This window comes from Heptranchias perlo, chromosome 10 (genome assembly GCF_035084215.1).
Source record: "Heptranchias perlo isolate sHepPer1 chromosome 10, sHepPer1.hap1, whole genome shotgun sequence".
Lineage (NCBI taxonomy): Eukaryota > Metazoa > Chordata > Chondrichthyes > Hexanchiformes > Hexanchidae > Heptranchias > Heptranchias perlo.
This window is the reverse complement of record NC_090334.1, coordinates 42,450,831-42,478,595: the sequence shown is the minus strand read 5'-3', so window position 1 is coordinate 42,478,595 and position 27,765 is coordinate 42,450,831. Positions and strand designations below refer to the sequence as shown.

The 27,765-nt window shown below is 41.6% G+C and overlaps 1 protein-coding gene across 9 annotated transcripts in view; it reads left to right on the top strand.

Annotated features, from left to right (window-relative positions):
- arid4a (AT-rich interactive domain 4A) overlaps positions 1 to 21,039 on the top strand; it is a 96,550-nt gene extending 75,511 nt beyond the window's left edge. For 8 of the 9 annotated variants that reach the window (XM_067991545.1, XM_067991540.1, XM_067991541.1 and 5 more), the window contains 8 exons: positions 2,255 to 2,339; positions 8,475 to 8,679; positions 9,102 to 9,164; positions 11,883 to 13,013; positions 14,176 to 14,280; positions 14,368 to 14,571; positions 16,979 to 17,125; positions 19,113 to 21,039. In XM_067991545.1, coding sequence (XP_067847646.1) covers positions 2,255 to 2,339; positions 8,475 to 8,679; positions 9,102 to 9,164; positions 11,883 to 13,013; positions 14,176 to 14,280; positions 14,368 to 14,571; positions 16,979 to 17,125; positions 19,113 to 19,216 — 2,044 coding nt within the window. In that variant the 3' untranslated portion in view covers positions 19,217 to 21,039. The remainder of the gene's footprint in view (positions 1 to 2,254; positions 2,340 to 8,474; positions 8,680 to 9,101; positions 9,165 to 11,882; positions 13,014 to 14,175; positions 14,281 to 14,367; positions 14,572 to 16,978; positions 17,126 to 19,112) is intronic. The other variant, XM_067991539.1, reaches the window with a different exon arrangement.
- Positions 21,040 to 27,765: the final 6,726 nt, after the last annotated feature.

Sequence of the window (27,765 nt, the reverse complement as noted above, 5' to 3'; positions counted from 1 at the left end):
CTATGTCCAAATTTCCTCCATCCTTTACACCAAAAATCGGCATTACGCTGTACTTATGCTATTATTTCGGCGCACGTTTTCATGAAGTTCCGGGTCATTGTGACTATTTGACAGTTCCTTTTTCACAAAACCTTGTGCCACCCGAGCAAGATTGGGTAGGGAAAGTGGACACAGTGCACCCACAAATACAGTTCCAAAATAATTTGTCCTTTTTTGGTTTATTTGTTCCTATTGCCACCTTTCCATCTCCTTTTTGTCTCTCTGTTGTCATGTCTTGTTCTTTGGCTTGGAAGACCAATAGGCGAGGTGCTGTCAGGAATTTTGCCAGTGTTTGAAGCTGGGGTATTGAAATATGATTGGTTCTCTGCTTCGGTTCTTACCATTACCATTGGTTATTGCTTTAGATTAAACAGTGGTAGGTGTTCTGGCAGCTGAGTCTTAGAATTGAACTGTCATGTTACAGGAGCCGTATCGAAATCAGTGCAAAGTTTGCAACTCTGAGCTCGACCAGTCACTGCGTGAGTGTGTATTAATTTAGATGAAGAAAGAATATTTTTGGTCCAGCAATATTCCTTTCAACATGAGTGCTGATCTCTTATTTGGGGACCTGACTTGAGAGATTACTGAACTAATTCTGTAAAGGAGCTGAATTAATATAAAATACTGAAATTACAAATCACTGAAGTACCCATAATTTGATCGACTAACTTTGTTTAGGGGTGGACTTTAGCCTAGAAACCGAATACTAAATTTTACAGTTATACACATCCGTGATGGAATTTGTGAAATGTGAAGTTTTTCTGAATTGCGATTGGTGCCTTTTTTCAATTTTATCTGACTTACCTGTTTTTTTTCCTTGGAAATACATTATCTGTGAAAGAAAACAATGACCTTTGAAGAATTACTGTTAAATAGAAATTGGACTGATGCCTCAGATGCTGGAGGATTAATGTAGTGAGATTCAGATGATGTCATGAATTGCAAGAGTGCTGTTCCTGTGGTTGTTTGTAAGCTGATGCCTTGAGCTTGGAGTTCACTGACGGCTATCTTGTTAAATAGGTTGTTAACCTTCATATTGAGTGTGACTGACGTTTGAAGCTTCTCAAATCCTGCAATGCATCCTCTGATGACTGAGCTCGATCTTAAAGGATGTGACTACTCACTGTTCAGAGGTGTTAGCCCGATACTACATCCCATATACCCAATATAATATAGAAATGATAATGAATGTTTGGAGTTTTTAAAATAGTTTTTCCAGTTACAATAGCTCTGAAGTTCTGGTGCTGGCTAGTTAATTACACAAAACATTATCATACTGCATTATACTTAAGTTGGGATTTGGTGACTTCCTCCTCCCTCAGCATTGCAGCTCTCTGGATTGATCTTCCTTTTCAATCATTTGCGGATCGTAATATGATATGTTAATTATGTCTCAAAGTGTTGCATCTCCTTATCTGGTGTACAAATAACTGAATCGGTCTATTTGGTCCAATACAAATTATCATGAATTTGTGTATTATACTGTGTGCACATGGAAAATGTACTCTATTCTCTGACTGACTTAACAAGAATTGCAGCTCTTTGAGAGTTACAGTTTGTTACTTTAAATATTGGTCCCTCAGTATCTTGAAAGAGGCTTATTTAAATAGGCGTGTGAGGTGACCAATGAGGTAGGAATTGAGAAAGGGAAATTGAATTCAAATTTAGTTCCCATGCATTTATTAACATAATTATTTTTTATTTCCATCTGGCTGGCTGGGGTGGAGGAGAAAAGTATACTCAGATAAGAGAAAAAAAAACCTTGTTCATATGTGGAAAGAAGTGGAGCAGGGAAACTATATAAAACTGCTCATTTATATTGCTGGATCTGGTATCTATTACTTCTGTATATGTTGGCTTCTGATGCCAGACTCTGACTTCAGTAAGTCTCTTGTTCTGTTTCTGATTTGACTTTAAGTGGCTATAATTTTTTTCTTGCTTTTGGGAGCTTGTCAGTTGAGCATTTGTCTCCATGGTATAGGATTAGTTTTATCTGGACTGGGCTTTTCTCTGCAATACCTACAATTCTTGTTCTCCTTTTGTCATGATTGATATATATATATATTTATTTATTGTATTGCTGTCTGTTCCCTTTAAAGTCCCTTCTATTAAATGTGAAAAGAAATCCCATTCAAATAGTTTGAACAGGTTTAAACACATCCCGTATTAGATTTTGGACGGTTCTGAAAGTATGATATGCCTTATTTTCTTTCAGGTATGATGAGTGGGTAAAAGGTGATAGAATTATCTGGCCTTCGGAAAGAGGTGCACCAAAGGGAAAACATAGAAGAAAATTGAAGGTACTGGGTAAATCCTGTTCTTATTAGCCATTTCTGCTCCTTGTTTTTTGCACGGTATCATAATGTAGGAGAATAAATCCAGTTGACAAAGGGAAATAACCCAATGTAGGCAAACATTCAGTGGCTGTTGATGGGTGCAAAAGAATATTCTGTCTTGTAGCACAGGGATTGCTCTACAAGACATTTGTGAGACTACCATTTTCTCTGCTCGGAATTCCAGTTTCTAGGCCTTTCTTCTCCCTCACCGAGAACATAGGAACAGGAATAGGCCATTCAGCCCCTTGAGCTTGTTCTGCCATTCAGTTAGATCATAGCTGAAAGGTACCTCAACTTCATTTACCCACCTTTGTTCCATATTCTGTACTTTATATACTGATGATTGTTGCCAAGTTCATCTCAAAGTATACTTTCAATCTGACCTATTTTAAGGCAATAGTTTACAAACATTTCCATTGTAGTGGGTAGTTATATATTTCAAATCTAGATTATTCCAAAATTGTGGCTAGATTTTGCAGTTGGTTGTAGTTATGAGGTCAAAAGCATCAAACTGGGGATTGAATGGTATGCTGGGTTAGCATGCTGTCCTTTTGCCGGTTCAAATCCAGTAAGACTGACTGAATGAAAATCTTGAAATCAATGGAATGAAAATCAGGCGAGTTCTATAAAAGCCGCGTAATCCACCTTGCTAGCTTACCGTCCAGACAGTGAAGATGAAATTCTACACTCTTGTCTCTCAGGTCTCCATAGATATTGACATGGGTTTAAAGAACCTTAGTCCAGTTCCTCGTGGATGTGAATCTCAGCACAAAACTGCTCAAATTTCAGCAAAAATTGTGAATTTTGTTCAGGCAGGCCAGTAAAGATAGTTAATATGGGGACTGGAAAAATTAAAACTTATGGGAGTGATGGATACTCATCTGAGGTTTAGGCAAAGTAAAAAGAAGCTTTGCTATGTATCTGACTATATTGTACCAAGGACTTTAGGTTAGTGGGTTCATTTAACCCATAGCATCTAGAGATAGCGGCCTATCTCTTTAACCTACGTTTGTCGTTTTGCACGGTTCCGGTCTCCTAACTTGTATTTGTCTGTGCTCCTTTGTTATTTTCCAATAGGAATCAAGAGTACTATGGGGAAGTAAGGAAATAAAAATAGAAAATGCTGGAAATGCATAGCAGGTTTGTTTGTTTCTTAAACGAGACATGTATTTCCAGCACTTTCTGTTTTTTTTAATTCAGATTTACTTTTCCCAGAAGTTGTGTTGCATTCCCTGTCTTCCACAAACTCTAAGCATTCTGTTCTGTATGAAGAGAATAGACCAGTTTGATGGTATCGAACAAGAAACAGCCCCATTTTCAAGTCGTGTTCCTGATTAATTTTAACCCTCTGTGCCCTCTCGAGAAGAAGCTCATGTAATGAGAGGGTGGGGATTTGCAGGCATGAGGACATCAGAGGCATGGAGCGGGGACAAGAGGATTAAGAATATAATAGAAAGCATGGAACAAGACAAGGCCATTTGATCCAATGAGCACTCTCTTTCCTATCTCAGTTGCTGGCACTTTTTTTTCCCTCCACCCCTCCCGCTTCAAGTCTGACGATTGTGGGTTCAAGCCCTACTATGGCTTTGATCACATAATCTAGGCTAACATCAGTGCAATACCGAGGGAGTACATCAGTGTTGAGGTGTTGTCTTTCAGATGAGATGTTAAAATGAGGCCATATCTGCCTGCTCAGGTGAATGTAAAATAACCTATGGTTCTATTGGAAGAACAACAGAGAGTTCTCCTGGTGTCTTGGCCTACATTCCTCTGTTAGTTGACATCACCAAAAACAGATTATCTTGTCATTCATCTCACTTGCTGTTTGTGGGACTTGTACAAAGTGGCTGCCAAGTTTGGCATAAATAACTGCGCATCAAAAAATATTTATTGTGAAGAACTTTGGGAGCGCCTAATGACATATGGCTATATAAATGGAAGTTCTAAGAGAACTGAAGTAGTAGACAGGGAAATGTCTATGGATGTAGTATATATTTTTTTTTTTTTTTTTTTATTCGTTCACTGGATGTGGGCGTCGCTGGCAAGGCCGGCATTTATTGCCCATCCCTAATTGCCCTCGAGAAGGTGGTGGTGAGCCGCCGCCTTGAACCGCTGCAGTCCGTGTGGTGATGGTTCTCCCACAGTGCTGTTAGGAAGGGAGTTCCAGGATTTTGACCCAGCGACAATGAAGGAACGGCGATATATTTCCAAGTCGGGATGGTGTGTGACTTGGAGGGGAACGTGCAGGTGGTGTTGTTCCCATGCGCCTGCTGCTCTTGTCCTTCTAGGTGGTAGAGGTCGCGGGTTTGGGAGGTGCTGTCGAAGAAGCCTTGGCGAGTTGCTGCAGTGCATCCTGTGGATGGTGCACACTGCAGCCACAGTGCGCCGGTGGTGAAGGGAGTGAATGTTTAGGGTGGTGGATGGGGTGCCAATCAAGCGGGCTGCTTTATCTTGGATGGTGTCGAGCTTCTTGAGTGTTGTTGGAGTTGCACTCATCCAGGCAAGTGGAGAGTATTCCATCACACTCCTGACTTGTGCCTTGTAGATGGTGGAAAGGCTTTGGGGAGTCAGGAGGTGAGTCACTCGCCACAGAATACCCAGCCTCTGACCTGCTCTCGTAGCCACAGTATTTATATGGCTGGTCCAGTTAAGTTTCTGGTCAATGGTGACCCCCAGGATGTTGATGGTGGGGGATTCGGCGATGGTAATGCCGTTGAATGTCAAGGGGAGGTGGTTAGACTCTCTCTTGTTGGAGATGGTCATTGCCTGGCACTTATCTGGCGCGAATGTTACTTGCCACTTATGAGCCCAAGCCTGGATGTTGTCCAGGTCTTGCTGCATGCAGGCTCGGACTGCATCATTATCTGAGGGGTTGCGAATGGAACTGAAAACTGTGCAGTCATCAGCGAACATCCCCATTTCTGACCTTATGATGGAGGGAAGGTCATTGATGAAGCAGCTGAAGATGGTTGGGCCAAGGACACTGCCCTGAGGAACTCCTGCAGCAATGCCCTGGGGCTGAGATGATTGGCCTGCAACAACCACTACCATCTTCCTTTGTGCTAGGTATGACTCCAGCCACTGGAGAGTTTTCCCCTTGATTCCCATTGACTTCAATTTTACTAGGGCTCCTTGGTGCCACACTCGGTCAAATGCTGCCTTGATGTCAAGGGCAGTCACTGTCACCTCACCTCTGGAATTCAGCTCTTTTGTCCATGTTTGGACCAAGGCTGCAATGAGGTCTGGAGCCGAGTGGTCCTGGCGGAACCCAAACTGAGCATCGGTGAGCAGGTTATTGGTGAGTAAGTGCCGCTTGATAGCACTGTCGACGACACCTTCCATCACTTTGCTGATGATTGAGAGTAGACTGATGGGGCGGTAATTGGCCGGATTGGATTTGTCCTGCTTTTTGTGGACAGGACATACCTGGGCAATTTTCCACATTGTCGGGTGGATGCCAGTGTTGTAGCTGTACTGGAACAGCTTGGCTAGAGGCGCAGCTAGTTCTGGAGCACAAGTCTTCAGCACTACAGCTGGGATGTTGTCGGGGCCCATAGCCTTTGCTGTATCCAGTGCACTCAGCCGTTTCTTGATATCACGTGGAGTGAATCGAATTGGCCGAAGACTGGCTTCCGTGATGGTGGGGATATCGGGAGGAGGCTGAGATGGATCATCCACTCGGCACTTCTGGCTGAAGATGGTTGCAAATGCTTCAGCCTTGTCTTTTGCACTCACGTACTGGACTCCGCCATCATTGAGAATGGGGATGTTTGCAGAGCCTCCTCCTCCCGTTAGTTGTTTAATTGTCCACCACCATTCACGACTGGATGTGGCAGGACTGCAGAGCTTTGATCTGATCCGTTGGTTGTGGAATCGCTTAGCTCTGTCTATAGCATGTTGCTTCCGCTGTTTAGCATGCATGTAGTCCTGAGTTGTAGCTTCACCAGGTTGGCACCTCATTTTTAGGTACGCCTGGTGCTGCTCCTGGCATGCTCTTCTACACTCCTCATTGAACCAGGGTTGATCCCCTGGCTTGTTGGTAATGGTAGAGTGAGGAATATGCCGGGCCATGAGGTTACAGATTGTGCTGGAATACAATTCTGCTGCTGCTGATGGCCCACAGCGCCTCATGGATGCCCAGTTTTGAGCTGCTAGATCTGTTCTGAATCTATCCCATTTAGCACGGTGGTAGTGCCACACGACACGTTGGATGGTGTCCTCAGTGTGAAGACGGGACTTCATCTCCATGAGGACTGTGCGGTGGTCACTCCTACCAATACTGTCATGGACAGATGCATTTGCGACAGGTAGATTGGTGAGGACGAGGTCAAGTAAGTTTTTCCCTCGTGTTGGTTCGCTCACCACCTGCCGCAGGCCCAGTCTAGCAGCTATGTCCTTCAGGACCCGGCCAGCTCGGTCAGTAGTGGTGCTACCGAGCCACTCTTGGTGATGGACATTGAAGTCCCCCACCCAGAGTACATTTTGTGCCCTTGCTACCCTCAGTGCTTCCTCCAAGTGGTGCTCAACATGGAGGAGGACTGATTCATCAGCTGAGGGAGGACGGTAGGTGGTAATCAGCAGGAGGTTTCCTTGCCCATGTTTGACCTGATGCCATGAGATTTCATGGGGTCCAGAGTCAATGTTGAGGACTCCCAGGGCCACTCCCTCCTGACTGTATATCACTGTACCGCCACCTCTGGTGGGTCTGTCCTGCCGGTGGGACAGGACATACCCAGGGATGGTGATGGAAGAGTCTGGGACTCCCAGAAGGCATTTGATAAGGTTCCACATAAGAGACTATTAGCTAATTGAAGGCAAATTATTGACCTGGTTAAGAGATTGGTTAGGCGGTGGAAGTCAGAGAGTAGGGATAATGGGTCTGTACTCGAATTGGAAGGAAGTGACTCGTGGTGTTCCACAAGGATTTGTGCTGGGGCCATAACTATTCACTATATTTATTAATGACTTAGATAACACAATAGAGAGCCATATATCCAAGTCTGCTGATGACACAGGGATTGGTGGCATAGTAAGTAGTGCAGACAGCAGCATAAAATTGCAGAGAGACATTGATAGATTAAGTGAGTGGGCAAAACTGTAGCAGATGGATTTCAACACAGGTAAGCGTGGGGTCATCCATTTCAGACCAAAAAAGGATACATCTGAGTTTTTTAAATGGTGAAAAGCTAGGTCCAGTGGAGATCCAAAGAGATTTAGGGGTCCACGTACACAGATCACTAAAATGTAGTAGTCAGGTACAAAAAAAATCAAAAAGGTTAATGGAATGTTGGTCTTTATAACTAGAGGGCTAGAATATGAAGGGGAGGAAGTTTTGCTACAGCTATACAAAGCCCTGGTTAGACCACACCTGGAGTACTGTGTACAGTTCTGGGCATCACACCTTAGAAAGGATATATTGGCCTTGGAAGGAGTGCAGCACGGATTCATCAGAATATTACCATGGCTCCAAGGGTTAGATTATGAGGAGAGATTACATAAACTCGGCTTGTATTCCCTGGAATATGGAAAGTGAAGAGGTGATTTGATTGTGGATTTTAGGATTTTGAAAGGAATTTATAAGGTAGATAGAAAGAAACGTTTTCTGCTGGTGGCGGAGTCTAGGACAAGAGGACATAAGCTTAAAACCAGAGCCAGGTCATCCAGGAGAGAAGTTAGGAAACATTCTTCACACAAAGGGTGGTAGTAGTGTGGAACTATTGCCCACAAAAAGCAGTAGGTGCGAGCTCAATTAATAATTTTAAATCTGAGATTGATAGATTTTTGCTAGTCACGGGTGTTAAGGGATATGGAGCCAAGGCGGGTCGATGGAGTTACGATACAGATCAGCCATGATCTCAATGAATGGCGGAACAGGCTCGAGGCTGAATGGCCTACTCCTGTTCCGATATTCCCAAATGATGCAGAAAAGACTTTTGCTTCAGAAATCATGCTATTTAGTTTGTGTGTATTCAAGCCATGAGACCTACTTTCATGTGCTTCATTTATTAGATTTATAGGATATATTGTAGAATTTGGTTTCTTTTAAACAAGCTGTTATCTTGGAAGTGTAGATGCTAATTCGCCCATTTGTTAATGCAGAATAAACAAGATCATGAAAAGGATGAAAAGAAAGAGGACGACAAACAAAATAAATCGAAACGTGGCCGCCCTAGTCTGAAAACTACACCAACTGCTAATTCACAACGCAGTTTATCCAGGACTCCAGGTAGTGAGGGGAAAAGTGGAACTAGAAGTATGCGGAATAATATATCTGATTCTTCACCTCTTCTCAATGGAGTGGAAGGTATGAACTATTAAATACCACACTTTACTGTTTGTTTTCCCTCCAAGAGACTTTAGCATCCCTAGCGCCATATTTATAGTAATAAATGGTACACCATATTGGTAAGTGGCCATAAAACTGCTGCAGTATGGTTTTTAGGCTCTGATTTCAACCTTCTGCATGTCAAACTATCCATCTGTTATGAGCAAATGGGTAAAACTCCACATGTACAAACAGTGACTGTGGTATAAATGTTGGGCTTCATGGCAAGCTGCTGTCAACTAACAATGTATAACTTTGAAGTTCCATTGAATTGTTTTCTCATCCTTGCTTTGCTTGACAACTGGCAAACATGCTTGGGTCTTTTGGATTCATGTGCATTTTTAATTAAATGTATAATTTTTGCTAAATGTTTATAACTCCTTGATGTTTGCTTCCTCCAGGTCTTCCTCGAAGGCGCACCAGGCGTAGCTCTGGGATGTATGATTCAGACAAAGCATCAAATGGTACAGATAATTGGTTGTTAACCTGAACTGATAGCTATTTTATATAAATTAAAGGACCAACTCGTGTCCCATTTATATTTTTTATTTGGTGTTGGTGCTAGTTTTCTAAATTCGCCCCATTATACTGCAAGGTAGATTTAGAGCACCGGTGATAATGCTGTTACAACTGGGCATACACTAGGTTTGCTAATGCATATGTGCTCAGAAGTAGTTCTTGTGATTTTATGCTTCTCGCCAGTGATCTTTCCAAATGACCGTGGTAGTCCTAGGTGCCAGCAGTATGAAAACCACATTGCTGGTTTGTACGAATGGGCTGAGAGCTGGCCAGAAGAACATGTTGCCTCCGTGATAGCTACGTATGGTACCATAGATGTTTTGTCTATGAAAGAAGGGATTGAAATCACTTTGTAAAATTATGTGTTCTGCCTCTGGAAGCAGTTGTGCACCTAATTTATATTGCATTACTACCTCTGAATAGAGAAATGCTTTTGAAGTCAGTACTGTAATATAAATGGTTGGTGTACATTCACAAGCTAATGATAGGATTAGCCTGTTTCACCTTTGACTCAGCGTGGAATAAATTTGGGATGGGCTGAGGTGCTTTACCATTACTTAACTCCAGTAATCTTTAACACTGTTTTTGAAAGTTCAGTAAAAATTTAACTGTTCATTTTGAAGTGAGCAAGAACAAGCTTGTTTTAGATAAGGCCCTTCTGTGCAATGAGAGAAAACTAGAGGGCAAGTTAGCCCAGACCAGGCCACCATCTTGACCTTTGTCTCAATCAATGTTAAGCCTTGACCGATCCTGCTGTGTCACATGCAAAAGCCACTTCGGATGATTAGTATTTTCTTCCCTGGCCTCTACTCAGGAATACATCATGTGTGGCCACAATCGTGGCTTTCAAAAGGGAACTGAATAAGTACTTGAAGGGAAAAAATTTGCAGGGCAATGGTGATAGGGCGGGGGAGTGGAGCTAGCTGGATTGCTCTTGCAGAGAGCCGGCATGGATTTGATGGGTCGAATGGCCTCCTTCCTTGCTGTAACCATTCTATGATTCATAAACCAATGTTCTGTCAGTCTGTGGCACAGCAACATGGAGAACACCATGCACAATGCTACCACACTACTTATACAGAACCTTTATTAAAAGGGTGTTGTTTTCACAAAAACATGTTCGTCAATCCTATTTCCCATTGGTTATAAACAAGCAACAAAATGATGCCAATCTTGTTCCAATGTGTCACTGTAATGAAAATGAAGTGGCTTTTCTAGCAGTTGTTCATCTCCAAACAACATAATTTCCAATGTTTGAGATTGCCTCTTATTTGCTTCTGGTTGTGGGTCTGCAAATACTTGCTGCTTCAGAGCAAACAGTATTTTAAGGTTTTAACCAAGGATTAAGAATTTTTCTCAATGGTCAGTAAAGCAGTTCTCCCACCAGTGGATGGTAGCATGTTTATTGCCCTTGGTAAAAAGAGAAATTCTGCTTCCAGCCAAATAGTCAGGTTTCCCACTTAAGAATAAACAAGAAATATATAAATGTACATGGCATAGGGGAAAGTGGACAAGAAAAAAATTCCCAAGAAAAATCAAATATAAATTTGTTTGTAATTTACACACCCGCTAACAGCTTCCATAGGCAGTTTGGCCGCTGAACAGAAATACAACGACTTGCATTTAAATCGTGCCTATAACATAGAAGAATATCCCAAGGCACTTCAGAAGTGTGAGGAAAAAGATAGCACTGAGTTAAAGAAGGAGGATTAGGAGAGGTGACCAAAAGCTTGGTTGAAGAGATGGTTTTATTGAAGGTCTTAAAGGAAGAGAAAGAGGAGGTGGTTCTTAGGGAGGGGTGAAGTTGCAGGAAGATGCACAAGATAGAGGAGTACAGAGTTGGGGGGGTTGGTTGTAGGGCTAGAGGAGGTTACAGAGATGGAGAGGAGTGAGACCCCTTTTTTTTTGTGGTGTAAGCCTTGGCTCAGTGAGTCTCGCTGAGTCTTAAGGTTGTGGGCTCAAGTCCCACGCCAGAGACTTGAACGCATCATTTCGGCTGGCACTTAGTACAGTACTGAGGGAGTGCTGCACTGGAGGTGCCATCTTTCAGATGGGACGTTAAACGAGGCCCCGTCAGCCCTCAGGTGGGCGTGAAAGAACCCACAGCACTATTTGAAGAAGTGCTGGGAACTTCTGGTGTCCTTGCCAATGTTTATCCCTCAACCAATGCCTAAAAACAAATGATCAGGTCATTTATTTCATTGTCGTTTGTGGGACTTTACTGTTTGTAAATTGGCTGTTGCGTTTCCTACGTTGCAGCAGTGATTACACTTCAAAAGTACTTCATTGGCTGTAAAGCGCTTTGGGATGTCCTAAGGTTGTGAAAGGCACTATTTAAATGCAAGTCTTTCTTAAAATCTGTCAGTCTCTTTCTTGCCTGTGTACAGTGCTTAGAAGTACAATCTTGTCTGGCTGGTGATACTGGCAACAAAAGAAGAAATCCGATCAGTGAGTCAGTGTGACCACCATATTGCTCTGTTTATTTTTCTGTACCTGTTGTGTTTATGCAGATGCACTATATCAAAAGCATATTGTAATGTGTGTATTTACCATTTTCTCTACATTCTAGGATAAGATAGGTTTGAGCTGCATATTGAGGTTGCATTTTTATTTTTGCTTCATTCTCAATATTGAATTAGAAATTAAATCATGTTTTGTTATAGAGTCTACCAATTCCTCAGATGAAAGTGAAGTCGAAGCCTCAGCAGACAAATCTGTAAAAGAGGAAGTTGTTTCCACAAAAGCAATAGATGAAGAGGAGAAACCTGAGGGGAAAAAACTCAAAGATAATTGTATGCAAGAAACTAGGGAATTACCTTGTGAGGACGATGTGAAAACTACACCTGTGAAGCAAGAGCTGCAAAGTACAGAACAAACAGATAATGATGAGAAAAGGGTAACTCAAGCTGAAGATATACGGAAAGAGTTTGTGGATAAGTCTCCAAAGGGTAAAGGACGGAGAAATAGGGCACGGGATACATATTCAGAAAATAACAAGACTGTCCCTGCTAACCACATAGAAATAGTTACTGAAAGTGGACAAGACATGGAAAAATTGGAAAGCTCCGAGGTCAGGCAGCTACCTGTCCCCAGTGCTCCTGAAGTAGACATTCCAGTTACAGATACTGGCTTGTCAAATGAACTTACAAATGATGAGAAGAAGCCAGGAAAAAGAAAATCTCCAGAGCAGTTAACACCTGATAAAAGGCTTCGGATGGAAAGTGAAGAAAAAATGCAAACTGTAAAAGATGAAGATACTGACAAAATGGAGTATTTTGCAGAAGAATGTAAAACTGTTGAAAGGTTAGAACTTGAAAATGGTGAAGCTTTTCCTTTAGAGATTGTGACAGACAGGTGCGTGAAGCAAGAATTGGAAGCTCCCTATTTGGAAATTGAAGAGGATATTTTATCAAAAACTGATGAGGATATGATGCCTCCGATTGGGCCTGAAGCTTTAGTTTGCCATGAGGTAGATTTGGATGACTTGGATGAAAAAGAAAAAAGTAGCAGTGAAGATGTCGGTGCAGGAAACTCGAGATCCAATTCTCCTGAAATAGTTATAGCTGTTGTGTCTGGTTCAGTGCAGCAGGTTTTGTCAATTGCTTCACCAGCACCGCTTCATCAGGATGAGGTTCGTAGTGTAAAAAGTGAAAGTGACATCACTATTGAAGTGGACAGTGTCGCTGGAGAATCGCAGGAAGGATTGTGCGAGAGTGAGTCTGCCAATGGGTTTGATGCCAGTACGAGCTCAAGCAGCAGTATCATAGTACAAGAGGCTGAGAACAAGGAAAAAGGTAGGCATTTATAAACATATGCAGCATTACTAAGTATGAATTGAATTTTCAAATGTTTAATAATTTGGGTAGTCTGTTTCAAGTCTTGTTGGGGGCACATTTTATTTTGCATTTTCTTTCCTTCTCACTGGTCGAACAGATTGGTATAAAGTTGGTAGGAGGGTGAATCTCCCTTTCCTCTCCTCCCATCTGCATACCTATCTTTTCAAGGGAGAAGCTAGATGGATGATCTGTTCCCAGGCCATTCATGTAAAACACTGCTCCTTATCCTTTCTAGTGGTTTGAAAAATACTTATTAATTTATTTTTGCTAGTGTCTTTGGGATTTGTAATCATTTTGCACTCTTTTTAAAATTTCTCCTTCCTGTTTTGGAGGTGTTTAATTATGCTAGGATATAACGCCAACTCGCCACTACCTCAAGAGGGTTTGTTCTTGGTGTGAGCCTGCACAGTGAGAAGCATATTTCACTATGGGAGACATTACAGCAAAATCTCATCTCAAGAACACATGCATGCTCATCCATAATCTCTACCACCAGGGATCATTAGATAACAATCAGAAACAATAATGTATTTGTGTAATAAAAACAGAAAATGTTGGAAAACACTCAGCAGGTCAGGCAGCATCTGTGGAGAGAGAAACAAAGTTAACATTTCAGGACGATGACATTTCATCTGTGTGTGTGTGTGTGTACACTGACTTGTTAGGCAAAGTCGAGAAGCAAATGACTTGTTTCAAAGATGACTTATTTTCATTTGGTCCGGCTTCCAGTGGGGAGGGTATGGTTTGACCTTTATCATATGTATTTGGAACCATCCATGTGGAATCTTGGTGATCCAGGTGATATCCAAGATTTGGGTGAAGCACTTTCTTTGTATCCTATGTCTATATGGAGGTTTCACTTTTTAAAAAGATTAAGAAGACTGTACCTACAGAAGAAATGTCCACATATAAGCACTCTGAAAACCACTTGGCATTGACCTTAATTTATACCAATGTTTGTCAAGTGAGATTTGTAATTAGAGGCATGAACATGTTGATACTTACATAAAAACCAGTAAGCTGTATGTGTTGAATAACTATAACCTCAGTTACTTAGTGGCTTAGCTGTTCTGTAGCAACATGGTTTACATTTGCATTCAATTGTTTCAATTTCATGTAGGTCAGAAAAGAATAAGTGACAGCAGCAATGGGACACCAGCGAAGAAACAAAAGCGTAGCCACAAACGCTCAAATGTGTCTAGTAAGAATGAAAAGAATGGAACTGGTAGGTTCTGAAGCCAGAACGTAAAAACAGGTTTTTATATTTTTTACAAATATGCACATATTTTTAATTATAATTTTTCTTTTACAGGCAATAGCAGTGACAGTGAAGACCTTCCAGTTACAGACAACTCTAATAAATGCACTCCAGTGAAGAGCTCAAATAAGTCTCAAAAACCTGGCAGGTCTCCTTCAAGAGTGACTTCTCCTAACAGTAAAGATGGGGACAAGGATAAAGAGAAAGATGGAAGCGATGGTACATCACCCAGGACATATAAATGGAGTTTCCAACTTAGTAAGAAAAACATTCTTTTGCTATTCAAGTAAATTTCACTTTTTGTTTTGTAAAGTGTAACAGTTTAGACTTAATCAATTTTACTTGATTCATCAAACAGCTTAATTTGCTAACCTATCTTGTTGATATGAGAGGATAAGTGTAAAAAGGAGTCATGAATTTGAAATAGATCTTCTCACTTCATTATCCAAAGTAAATTTTTTGATCAATTTTTTTTTTATTCGTTCATGGGACATGGGCATCGCTGGCAAGGCCAGCATTTATTGTCCATCCCTAATTGCCCTTGAGAAGGTGGTGGTGAGCCGCCGCCTTCAACCGCTGCAGTCCGTGTGGTGAAGGTTCTCCCACAGTGCTGTTAGGTAGGGAGTTCCAGGATTTTGACCCAGCGACGATGAAGGAACGGCGATATATTTCCAAGTCGGAATGGTGTGTGACTTGGAGGGGAATGTGCAGGTGGTGGTGTTCCCACGTGCCTGCTGCCCTGTCCTTCTAGGTGGTAGAGGTCGCGGGCTTGGGAGGTACTGTCGAAAGAAGCCTTGGCGAGTTGCTGCAGTGCATCCTGTAGATGGTACACACAGCAGCCACGGTGTGCCGGTGGTGAAGGGAGTGAATGTTTAGGATGGTAGATGGGGTGCCAATCAAGCGGGCTGCTTTGTCCTGGATGGTGTCGAGCTTCTCGAGTGTTGTTGGAGCTGCACTCATCCAGGCAAGTGGAGGGTATTCCATCACATTCCTGACTTGTGCCTTGTAGATGGTGGAAAGGCTTTGGGGAATCAGGAGGTGAGTCACTCGGTGCAGAATACCCAGCCTCTGACCTGCTCTTGTAGCCACAGTATTTATGTGACTGATCCAGTTATGTTTCTGGTCAGTGGTGACCACCAGGATGTTGATGGTGGGGGATTCAGCGATGGTAATGCCGTTGAATGTCAAGAGGAGGTGGTTAGGCTCTCTCTTGATGGAGATGGTCATTGCCTGTGTAAATGGTGGGGATTGTAGTTGACTTGCGCTCTGATTTGCAGTGGATTAAAATTCTGCGTTGCTCCATCTTCCAATGTTTGTCATTGCTGTATTTGGAAAATGAGCCTAAATTGAACAGAAGTGGCATACAATTTTGTTGCAGTTCATCACAGTGTGTTGATCACTTTATTTATGTTGCCAAGTTGATGCTGGAGTGAATCCAGCATGAGATTGACTGCAAAATGACTCAATGGTGTTATCCCTAAAAAGTGCAAATATGAAAATGCATTGCTGCTCCCGGGGTTTATACTGGTTATGTTAGAAGTGTTTGCCTCCTGTGAGGAGGTGCACTTGGAGTGATCCTTAGAGAGGTGACATAGAAACATAGAAAATAGGAGCAAGAGTAGGCTATTCGGCCCTTTGGGCCTGCTCCGCCATTCAAAATAATCATGGCTGATCTTCTTACTCAGTACCCTGTTCCCGCTTTTTCCCCATATCCCTTGATCCCTTTAGCATTAAGAAATATATCTCTCTCCTTCTTGAATACATCTAATGACTTGGCCTCGACTGCCTTCTGTGGTAGAGAATTCCACAGGTTCACCACCCTCTGAGTGAAGAAATTTCTCCTCATCTCGGTTCTAAATGGCATACTTGAGGATTGTGCAAGATGCTCCATATTTGTAATTTTTGTTTTAAAAATGCTTCAGATATGCAGCTTTTCATATGATGCTGATGCTTGAAATGAACCTACCAATAGCTAATGACTAAATTAAAAACATTGAATTTTGGCCCTTTAGAGCAATTTGGTAATTCTATCAGTGTTGCTTTTTACTGATTTGATTGGTTTGTAGTAGTCATGTGACCCATGCCTCCACTAATCCTTTGATTTGATTGGTCCATGGGAATTGAATGAACAATAATTCCGTTGCTCTTCTAGAGCTTTGATTGGTCCATCGGTACCACAAGACCTGTTCCTCCTATTAGTTGCTTGCAGCATTCTCAATTTTACTAGATGGTCAACAACCATTAATGACTACATTTTGACAAAGGGTCCACACCCAAAATTTCAACTTGTCTATTCTCTCCACAAATACTGCCTGACCTGCTGAGTGTTCCAAGCATTTTCTGTTTTTGTTTTAGATTTGCAGCATCTGCAGTATTTTGCAATTTGTTAATTAATGATTGTTAACCTATTTTTGGAGAATTCTTCCATTACATTTGATACATTATAATTTGACACAAGTTGAACCAGACTGTTTGCAACCTCAGTTTCCTATGGTGTACTGACACTACAATTTTGAGACGAGCTTTTATATAATAAAATTGAGTCATTTTTAGGTTCATCTACCCTTGTGCTGTCTGTAAGCACAGAACTGACCCGTAAGTGGCAATCTGAACGTAAATTAAAAAAAATAATATATGTGCACGGATTTAATCTTATTTTCTACAGCTGACCTTAACAACCTGACAAGTGCTGAACGAATAGCCTTCCTACAGGATAAACTACAGGAGATCAGAAAATATTACATGTCTTTGAAGTCTGAAGTAGCATCCATAGATAGGAGAAGAAAACGGTTAAAAAAGAAAGAAAGAGAAGGTAATGACCAATATAATTGATGACTTGCACAATGTCATGAATAACAAATTGTTTAATATCCTTTCTGCATAGTAACAGGAGTAGGTCATTCAGCAACTGGAGCCCATCTTGCCATTCACTCAGATTGTGGCTAATCTGTACCTCAACTCCATTTGCTTGCCTTTAATACATATTCCTTGATGCCCTTACCGAACAAATCTATCGATCTCAGTTTTGAAAATGTCAATTGACCCAGCATCCACGGCCTTCTGGGGGAAGAGTGTTCCAAATTTCCACTACTCTTTGTGTGGAAAAAGTGCTTCCTGATTTCACTACTAAATGGCCTAGTTCTAATTTTAAGATTGTGCCTGCTTGTTCTCCATTCCCCACCAGACGAAATAATTTCCCTGTATCTACCCTATTGAATCTTTTCATCATTTTGAACAACTCAATTAGATCACCCCACAATCTTCAAAACTCGAGGGAATACAAGCCAAGTTTATTCAACCTTGAATTAAAATTTAACCTTTAGGCCTCAGTATCATTCTAATGAATCTGTGCTACACACCCTCCAAGGCTAATATATCCTTCCTGAGGTGTGGTACCAAAACTGAACGCAGTACTCCAGATGGGGTCAGATCAAGGCTCAGTACAACTCTAGCATCACTTCCTCCCCTTTGTATTCCAGTTCCCTTGAGATAAAGGTAAACATTCCATTAATGTTTTTGATTACTTTTTGTAACTGTACACTAGCTTTTAATGATTTGTGTACATGGACACTCAAATCTCTTCGCTCCTCCACAGTTCCTAGTCTCTCGTTATTAAGAAAATATTCTGATTTGTCTTTCTCTGATCCAAAGTAGATGAGCTCACACTTCTGGCACTCCATCTGCCATAGTTTTGCCTACTCATTTAATCTTTATGTCCCTTTGTAACTTCCTTCTCTCATCTGCACAACTCACTGTGCCTCCTAATTTAGTGTCATCTGCAAACTTGGATATACAACTCCCTATTCCTTCAACCAAGTCATTAATATCTATGTTGAAAAGCTGAGCCCCTGGTACAGATCCCTAGGGAACACTACTTGTCACATCCCGCCAATCAGAAAATGTTCCTTCTATCCCTACTCTATGTCTGCTACGTCCCAACCAATGACCAACCCATGTCACAAGATTTCTAAATCTTATAATGAAATTAATATAAACACAAAAGAATCTTGAACAGTTCCATTTAATTTTTCTCAAGCTAACTGATAATATTGCATTTCTTAATTGAGCTTCAGGCATTTTTTTTATCATAGTGTTACAGTATACCAATGTGATTGAGATTGATTTCATCGTATTCAAAGTGGAAAATAATCAAAATAAATTCAGCCATTGAGTTTTTACATAGAAACGTAGAAACATAGAAAATAGGAGCAAGAGTAGGCCATGCGGCCCTTTGGGCCTGCTCCGCCGTTCAAAATGATCATGGCTGATCGTCTAACTCAGTACCCTGTTCCTGCTTTTTCCCCATATCCCTTGATCCCTTTAGCATTAAGATATATATCTAAAATGTTTAACATTTCTTCACAAAGTGTTAATTTTGGGGCTGTGGTAAGTTCTACAAATGTGTTTCTTACTTTTGTTATTTTCTCTTTTTTATTGCTCCCCACCCAAGAAGATGACAGACTTCCCAGATTTCATTTAATGATGCTGTTGAGCCAGAAAAACAGCATCTGGTGACGTGCCAGGTTTAATGATTTCCCCCTCCTCCCCTCTTGTGGGGAAGCATCTGGCTTCTGTTGGGCACTTCTCCTGATGACATAGTGTGGATTGGGAACTTATCTTGTGGGGGATCACAAGTTTGAACCTGTCAATCTATGGGACAGTTTGTTGGAAGTTCTGTGGACATTGTGATCTGTTATGAACTTTTTGAGATCTTACAAGGACTCACTAGGATATACTGACATTTGTACAGTGTTTTATACAGATCTATTTGCTAATTTATTTGATCTTTTACCCTACAGTTACACCTGCAGCTCCAGGCACATCTTCTGCTTCTTCAGAAACTGGACTGAGCCCTACTTCCTCTTCACCCGCCCAGAATAGCGTGGCAGTAGAGTGCAGGTGATGAAACGCCCCCTCCACTCTTCCCCGTCCCTTCCCCAGCAGCCTGCTGCCATGACACAAGTGCTAAAACCCTGGAACATTAGCATAGGAAGCACTCAGCTGATTGGACTTGTGTATTGCCAGTGGGATTCAAGCAAATGTTTCCCACTCTACCTGGTTAACTTCCAGTTCCTTTAACACTGCAAGGCACAGAGTTGAATGTAATTTGGAGATGAGACATGCTTCACTGATGACTACTGTCCACTCTATTACATGAAATGGCATTTTGTGGAAGCCTCTCAGTGATTTAATTAAATGAATGTGACCATTTTCTTCGGAAGACACACACAGAACATTAAGTACGTCAGAAGAAAGCTTTGTTGGTAATGGAACAGAAAATGCCTAGTACAAGCCCAGTCAGCTCAGTTCATATGTTGGGTTAGTAGTTCCAATTCAGTCTTAGTTGTGGGAGCATTAGCTATGTTGAACTGCCAAAGTACACGGCGAGCAGAGTGCCCTATTTTGTGTAATTTGGAAATGGGACAAAATAGATTGTTACAGGAAATTTAGTGCATTGAAAACTGAAACTGTAATGAAAAAAGTCTTCCGCTATTTTGCTGTTGGATTTTGAGCACACAGTTATGCAAATGAGATTTCTTATTTAAATTTTGTAATGTTTACAGTCATTGGAGAAGCTGGTTTTCAGTAGACTAATTTCTGTAGCAAGACTATTTTGTCTCTTTTTATATGTAATTGCAGAGTTTTTATTTTATTACAAAAAAGTTTCAAATATATCACAACAATGAAGTTATTTAACAAAAATTTCTAGACCTGAGAATTTTGTGTAAAATAAAAAAATGTATTATCTTGCAACTTGTGAAGTATATTTATTCAGACAAGGCAATGGACATAATACTTGTATTTTTTATGTATTTTTAAAACAAGAAAGAAAGATATTTTCAGACTTGGTTAAGTTTTCCAGGTTTGTCCGCTCTAATTTACAAGATGTTACAAATCTTGAATTACGATTTCAATCATTTCAAAAGCAGGGTCTCCTGTCCTGAATTACGTATCCTGTAGGGTTCAGTTATCTAGCTTTACGGTCACACTGCCTAATGGTAAAATGTATATTATTTGCCCTGTTAAACAAAACTGGTTTGGTCCAATCTTTGAAACTATGCCAAGTTGTCTACAATCCAAACATTGTACAATTTTTAAAAAAACAACAGAGTAGCACAACAACAACAACTACAAGGAATTACGGTTACCATTAGGTGGCTGTGTAGAATTTCCAGTCCATGGGTACAGCCATGGTGACTCCATTGCATTCTTTGTATATATTTCAACTCTTCCAGAACCATGTATTTAAAGGATACAGTTTGCACATGTATTGTGTACAGATGTGATTATTTTATCAATTTTTATCCATACTTGTACTGTACATTGTAAGGAATTGGTGTCCCTTCCCAATGTTTAATATACTGTAGAGTAATAGTGTGAATGCTCTAGACTGTTTGTATATTATGATACTGTGGTTCAGAACAGCAGTGGGCCTGAGGTGGATTGTAATAGTATTCCATAGAACTGCTAACAAATCAATGTCCATTCATTTTATGTTTGAGATTTTTTTTTTGTATTTCTTGACAGCGTGAAATTGTAGTAGTTATTACAATGGATTTTTTTCTTCCACACTTGTAGTGGAAGAGAATAATTTGACAATGGCTTAACTTTCTAAAAGCAGAGCAAACTTTTTTTTTCTCTCTTCCACTTGCAAAGCTGGTGTATCGTAATGTGAAATAAAATGGAGCTCAGTACAGAGTTTAATAAAGTCCAAGTTTTAAGAAACCTGCTTTGAATTATTTTTGTCACATTTTGTGACAGATTTTTCTGCATGATGCACTAGCTAAGAGAGTGGGCTGACAGCCTACTTCTAAGCTTTTCTGCCTTTGCTGCTCTCAGTCTGTTTAAGAGGCGTATAACAAAGTTCAATGGCATACCCATTAACTTAGCATCTTCCCTAGTGGTACAGATGAGATCAGGAAGCCACCATGTTGGAAAATTGTATGGTGATGATGTGAGTCATCAAAACTGATATTCAGCTCAATCAGAGGTGGTGTGGCACAACCAACCATTTGTATGACTTATTTCCTTGAAAAGAAAATGAAATCATTTGTGTAGCATATGCCTACAAGGAAAAGTGTACATTCCAGCAGATGCAGAAGGAATTTATCTTTTCAATTTCTTTCTTCTGCACTTCCAGTAATGTTTATTTTAAATGTATTAATGTTTCATTAACCATTTACATAGCAGACAAAATGGGAAGAATTTAATCCACCAAGATGACATTAAGGAAATATATTATGGTTCTGAAAATCACGCACATAGTTCTCTGGGATTTCGAAAGAGGTGTAACATGTTCTGTGACTGATGCATTATCCCTCCTCATCCTCCTTGACCTCTCTGCAGCCTTCGACATGCTTGATTACACAATCCTTCTCCAATGCCTCTCCTCCATTGTCCAGCTCTGTGGGATTGCCCTTGCTTGATTCCGTTCTTACTTGTCTGATCGTAACCAGAGCATCTCCAGCAGTGGCTTCACTTTCCACCCCTGCACAGTCACCTCCCCCAAATATCTATCCTTGGCCCCCTCCTGTTCCTCATCTACATGCTGTCCCTTGGTGAAATCAAGTGTAGACATGGGATTAGCTTCCACATGTATGCTGCTGACACCCAGTTCTACCTCTCCACCACCTCCCTCTGCTGCCTCTATTCTGTCAGATTGCTTCTCACATCGAGTCTTAGTTGAGCCATAACTTCCCTCCTTTAAACATCAAGAAGGTCAAGCCCATCGTCCTTGGCCCCCAACACAGACTCTATACCTTTGGCACTGACTCCATCCCCATCCCAGGCCACTGTTTCAGCCTGAAACAGACAGTTCACAACTTTAGCGGCCTGTTTGCGCCCGAGCTAAACTTCTGACCTCATACTGTCTCCATTGATAAGATGACCCACTTCCACCTTTGTAACGTTGCCCACCTCTCTCCCTGCCTCAGCCTATCTGCTGCTGAAACCCTCATCCATGCCTTTGTCACCTCCAGATTCTCTTTACTCCAATGCCTGCCTGGATGGGTTCCCATCTCCCACCCTATGTAAGCTTGTGCTCATTTAAAGCTCTGCCTGCCCGTATCCTATCACACACCAAATCATGTTTGCCCATCACCCCTGACCTGCTTTGGCTCCCAATCTTCCAATGCCTTAAGTTTAAAATTCTCATCCTCCTGTTTAAATCCTTCCATGGCCTTGCTCATCCCGACCTCAGGAACTCCCCGCCCCCGGCCATACTTTCCGCTTCTCTGATTCTGAATGCTTGTGCAACGCCCTTGCCTTCACCACGATTGGCAGTCATGCCATAAGCTGTCCAGGTCTTACTCTCTGGAATTCCCTCCGTAAACCCTCTTACCTCGCCCTCTTTTCAAACCCTCCTTAAAACACAAGATTTGACTAAGATTTTGGTTATAAGAACATAAGAAATAGGAGCGTGAGTAGGCTACATGGCCCCTCAAGCCTGCTCCGCCATTCAATCAGATCATGGCTGATCTTCGACTTTAATTCCACTTTCCTGCCCGATTCCCATGATTCCCCTAGAGTCCAGAAATCTGTCTATCTCAGCTTTGAATATATTCAATGACTCAGCATCCACAGCCGCATCTGGGTTAGAGAATTCCAAAGATTTACAACACTCTGAGTGAAGAAATTCCTCCTTATTTCAGAGTTAAATGGCCGACCCTTTATCCTGCGACTGTGCCTCCTAGTTCTTGACTCTCCAGCCAGGGGAAACAACCTTTCAGCATCTACCCTGTCAAGCTCCCTCCTAATCTTATTTATTTCAATGAGATCACCTCTCTTCTGAACTCCAGAGAGTTTAGGCCCATTCTACTCAATCTCACCTCATTGGACAACCCTCTCATCCCGGGAATTAATCTAGTGAACCTTCGCTGCACCACCTCTAAAGCAAGTATATCCTTCCTTAGATAAGGAGTCCAAAACTATACTGTACTCAAGGTGTGGTCTCACCAAAGCCCTGTACAATTGTAGTAAGACTTCCTTATTTCTGTATTGCATGCCCCTTGCAATAAAGACCAACATACCATTTGCTTTCCTAATTGCCTGCTGTACCTGCATACTAACTTTTGTTTTTCTTGTACGAGGACAGCCTAGTCTCTCTGAACACCAACATTTAATAGTTTCTCACCATTTTAAAAAATATTCTGTTTTTTTTTATTCTTCCTACCAAAGTGAATAACCTCACATTTCCCCACATTATACTCCATCTGCCACCTTCTTGCTCACTCACTTAACCTGTCTATATTCCTTTGCAGAGTCTGCAAAGGGATATAATTTTAACCCCCAAGTATGGGTGGGTTGGTGGCGAGTGGGAGTTGAAAATAGTTTTTTTGGGTTGCAACCGCAATATTTTCGGACTTTGCATTCCTAGTGGGAAGCCTGTACTTTTACCGCCCACGTTAGACCTGGAAGTGAAGCTGGGTTGCGGTTGTGACCCAAAAAATAACTATTTTCAACTCCCACCCACCCGTAACCCACCAGTTCTTGGGAGTTAAAATCACTGCTTACTTTTCCACCTAGTTTTGTATAGTCAGCAAATTTGAATACATTACATTCGGTCCTTTCATCTAAGTCATTAATATAGATTGCAAATAGCTGAGGCCCAATCATTGATCCTTGCAGCACCCCACTAGTTACAGCCTGCCAACCTGAAAATGACCCGTTTATCCCTACTATCTGTTTTCTGTCCGTTAACCAATCCTCTATCCATGCTAATATGTTACTCCCAACCCCATGAGCCCTTATCTTGTGTAACAACCTTTTATGTGGCACCTTATAGAATGCCTTTTGAAAATCCAAATATACTACATCCACTGGTTCCCCTTTATCTACCCTGCTAGTTATATCCTCAAAAAACTCTAATAAACTTGTCAAACACGATTTCCCTTTCTTTGGCTCAGTGTCCATTTTCCTTACACAACTGTGAAGTGCCTTGGGATGTTTTGCTACACTAAAGATGCTGAATAGAAGTTGTTGTTGTTGGGCTTAACTAGATAAATTTACCTAAAAGTAACAGTTACAGATATGTATATTCTACTGAGCAAATGCTGTTGTCCTGAATAATTGTCCCAGTGCTGCTGATGACTTCAGGAACTCATGGTGTTAACACTTCCTTATGGTAAGAAGTAGTTATAATTGAGCACAATTTTCCATTAAACTATCAGATTAGAGAAGTGCTTATTTCTATAATGCATTTCAAAAGAAGGAAGCAACAAGTTTACGTTACTGTGTGCTTTGTTAACGCAAAAACTGAGTAGCAATAAAGTTGAGAAGGAAGACTGAAGAACAGCCATGTACTTGTTTCAGGAGAAAATCTTGAAATTAACCAAAAGGCAAAATACTGCAGATGTTGGAAATCTGAAATAAGAACAGAAAATGCTGGAAACACTCGGTCTGGCAGCATCTGGAGGGAGGAAGGTAGGGTTAACGGTTCAGGTTCATGACATTCGTCAGAACCAGTTTAAATTTTTTTTCAAAGTAATCTCATCTTTATCCTGTCATCAAACTCCCTCTTAGCTTGTTACTGTATTCGGAATACCACACATCTGATGTGATGTGCTGTGGTTATGTCATGATGGAAGAGGAACACTGAACAATGAGGACAGTAACTCTTGTCAAACTATATACAATCTAGCTTTAGGGTTCTAGAAACTGATTGGAAGTGGGGATCTTTTGAGACTGAGAAAATCTGATAAATGCATTGAAATTCATTTTATACATATCTTACAAACTAATACATGTTGAAAATTTCCCTCAGGAAAATGAGTTAAACAATGGCATGATTTTTTTATCTTATTCAGTGGACTAATTAAAAATTGAATCACTTGAATTAGATAAAGATATATAGACGCTGGGTGGCTGTCATTCTGAACCCTCGACCGGATTTCTTGTATCATCTGAACAGCCATCCAGTATCTTGTTAGTTTCACACCGTGAAGCATTCCATACAAGCAAGTTGTGTTATGTTGACTGCTGTCCTTATTTTCTTTTCTTAATGGAATGTAATGTAAGATAGAAAGAAGGAAGGCCATTTAGCCCACCTTAGCTCATCCAGAAAGACCAAAACCATACATATTCGCATTTCTTTCCCCCACCCTTAACAGCATCCGACTGTTTATTAAATTATTTTGTGGTCCGATTTTAATTAGGCCATTGGAGACGACTCCAACTGCCCCATCCTCCTCTCTCGCTGTCCTCCCCACCCAGCACACCTGCTGAGGACTAATTCCAGTCCCACTCGGCCAACCCACCACTTCCCACCCTGAACTCTGCCAGCGGATCAACAATCACCACTGCTCTTTGCGTTTCCCTCACTTATGAGCAAGGCTCTTGCCGTCCAAGACCTTAATGTGGATGATTGTATTGACTTGTATCGCGGCTTTTATGGAAACTTGGCTCACGGGTGGTAAGACCTAGCCCTTTGCTGAAGCCTGGCTATATCTCCCACTATCAGTCCTGATTAATCCGCCACAGTGCCGGTGTAGCCCTTATCGCCAAATCATACCTTGGTCTCTCCCTCTACTCCTCTGATACCTTCTCCTTCAAGCACCTCTGCTTTAAAATCCTTGTTCTCACTCCCCCCCCCCCCCCCCCCCACCAAGACCCATCTCAGGTATCTCCCCAAGATATCCTCTTTTTGTCTCTCAGCCTTTGCACTTAGTGACTCCTTATCCTCGGTGATTTCAATCTCCATCTCAACTTGCCTTGCCCTCCTCTGATTTCTCTGCCGTCCTGTCATATTTACGACCACTCCTCAAGCTTGCCATCTCACGTGGCCTCTCTACTCCCATGTTCTCAATCACTGACAAGACCTTCTCTGACCACTTCCTTGTATCTCTCGCCACCCACATCCACCTACCCCTTTGCAAATCTGCTTCCACACCCGGAAACAACTCTTCCCCCAAGTCACTTACAACTTTCAAACTCCCAACTGCCTAGCCTTTGGCCTTCCGTTCGCATGATACACCTTCAGCTGTCAATCTGCCTTTGATGCCCTTGTCCCCAGTAAAAACCTTTACTTTCCCATTGTTTTCATTCTCCCTGGTATGGCCCTCATCTTCACTCCCTCAAGTCCAAGGTATACAGACTTGAATATATCTGTCGCACAGCTAGTTTAGCCATCTATCATGAGATCTGATTGGATCACATCAAGCACCATCAGGCCTTGCTCTCTTCCACCAAAACAGTTCAATGTTCCAGGATCATGCTCGAAAGCAAAGATTAAACCCCAGCTTCATTTCTCCACTCCCAGATGATTCTTTAAACCTCTCACCCCAGCCCCCTCCATACACACCTCCAACAAATGTGAGCAGCTTGTTGTCCTCTTTCTCACTAAGATTGAGAGCATCCGATCAGATGCCTCTGCATATCCACCTTGCACACCAAGCCAAACCTGCCACAAGGCTCCCTTGTCTTGGCCCTGAACCTACATGTTTCTCTCTAGTTACTCTGCTACCTCCCCTCACGCCCTTTCTGAGCTCATCTTGTACATGAAATCCACCTCCTGCATTGATCCTTTTCAATGAAACTGCTGACCACCAACTTGGCCCCTGTGCTAGCTGACATTGTAAGTGGTTCCCTCTCACAGGTATTACCCCTCCCTTTCAAAACCAACGCCATCATCCCCCTGAAGAAACCCACCCTCAACCTCCTTGTCCTTGCCCTATTTCAAACCTTCCTTTTTCTTCCAAGTTTTTGAATGTGTTGTCGCCTCCCAAATTCGTGCCCCTCCTTTCCCAAAACACCATGTTTGAATCTCTTCAATCAGCTTTCTGCCTGTCACATTATGGAAACGGCAATAATTAAAGTTACAAAACAATATTCTTTGTGACTGTGACTGTGATGCATTATCCCTCCTAATTGTTGCTCTGTATGGATTGAGCATGTTAAGTGTTGAGTCCATTAAAATCCCTAGATCTATTTCAAATTGATCCATGGCTGTTTCAATACCATTTTCTGAAAACCCATGTCACCCACTTTTTTTTTCTCCCCCATGTGCAGTGTTTTACATTTGCCTGTACTAAGTTTCATCTGCCTTTATTTTACCCACTTACATATTTTGTTATTCCCAAGTCATGTGCTCAAATTCAACTGCTGCTCTAGTTTGGAATCATCTGCAAAACTGACCACTTAGTAGGGCAAAGCTTCTAGGTCTTTTTTGAAATTGCTGGTGTTTGAGGAAAAAGAGATCCATTGAAATGAATATGTATTTTTGAAAATTGCCCAGATCTTAGTAGTGATGCTCATGGTAACCCCTGTTTTATAGCAACAGGAGTGTTATACATAGCATATTATTTTGCTGCTTAAAGTGGAGCTATGCTTCTGCTAGCCTGTGCTGAGGGCCTCAGCTGCAACAATTGGAAGCGGCAATGGGGAAGGCGTTGGGATCTGTCTGGACGGATGAAGCGAGGTGGGCTGAATGGCCTTCCTCCTTCCTAATTATCCTTT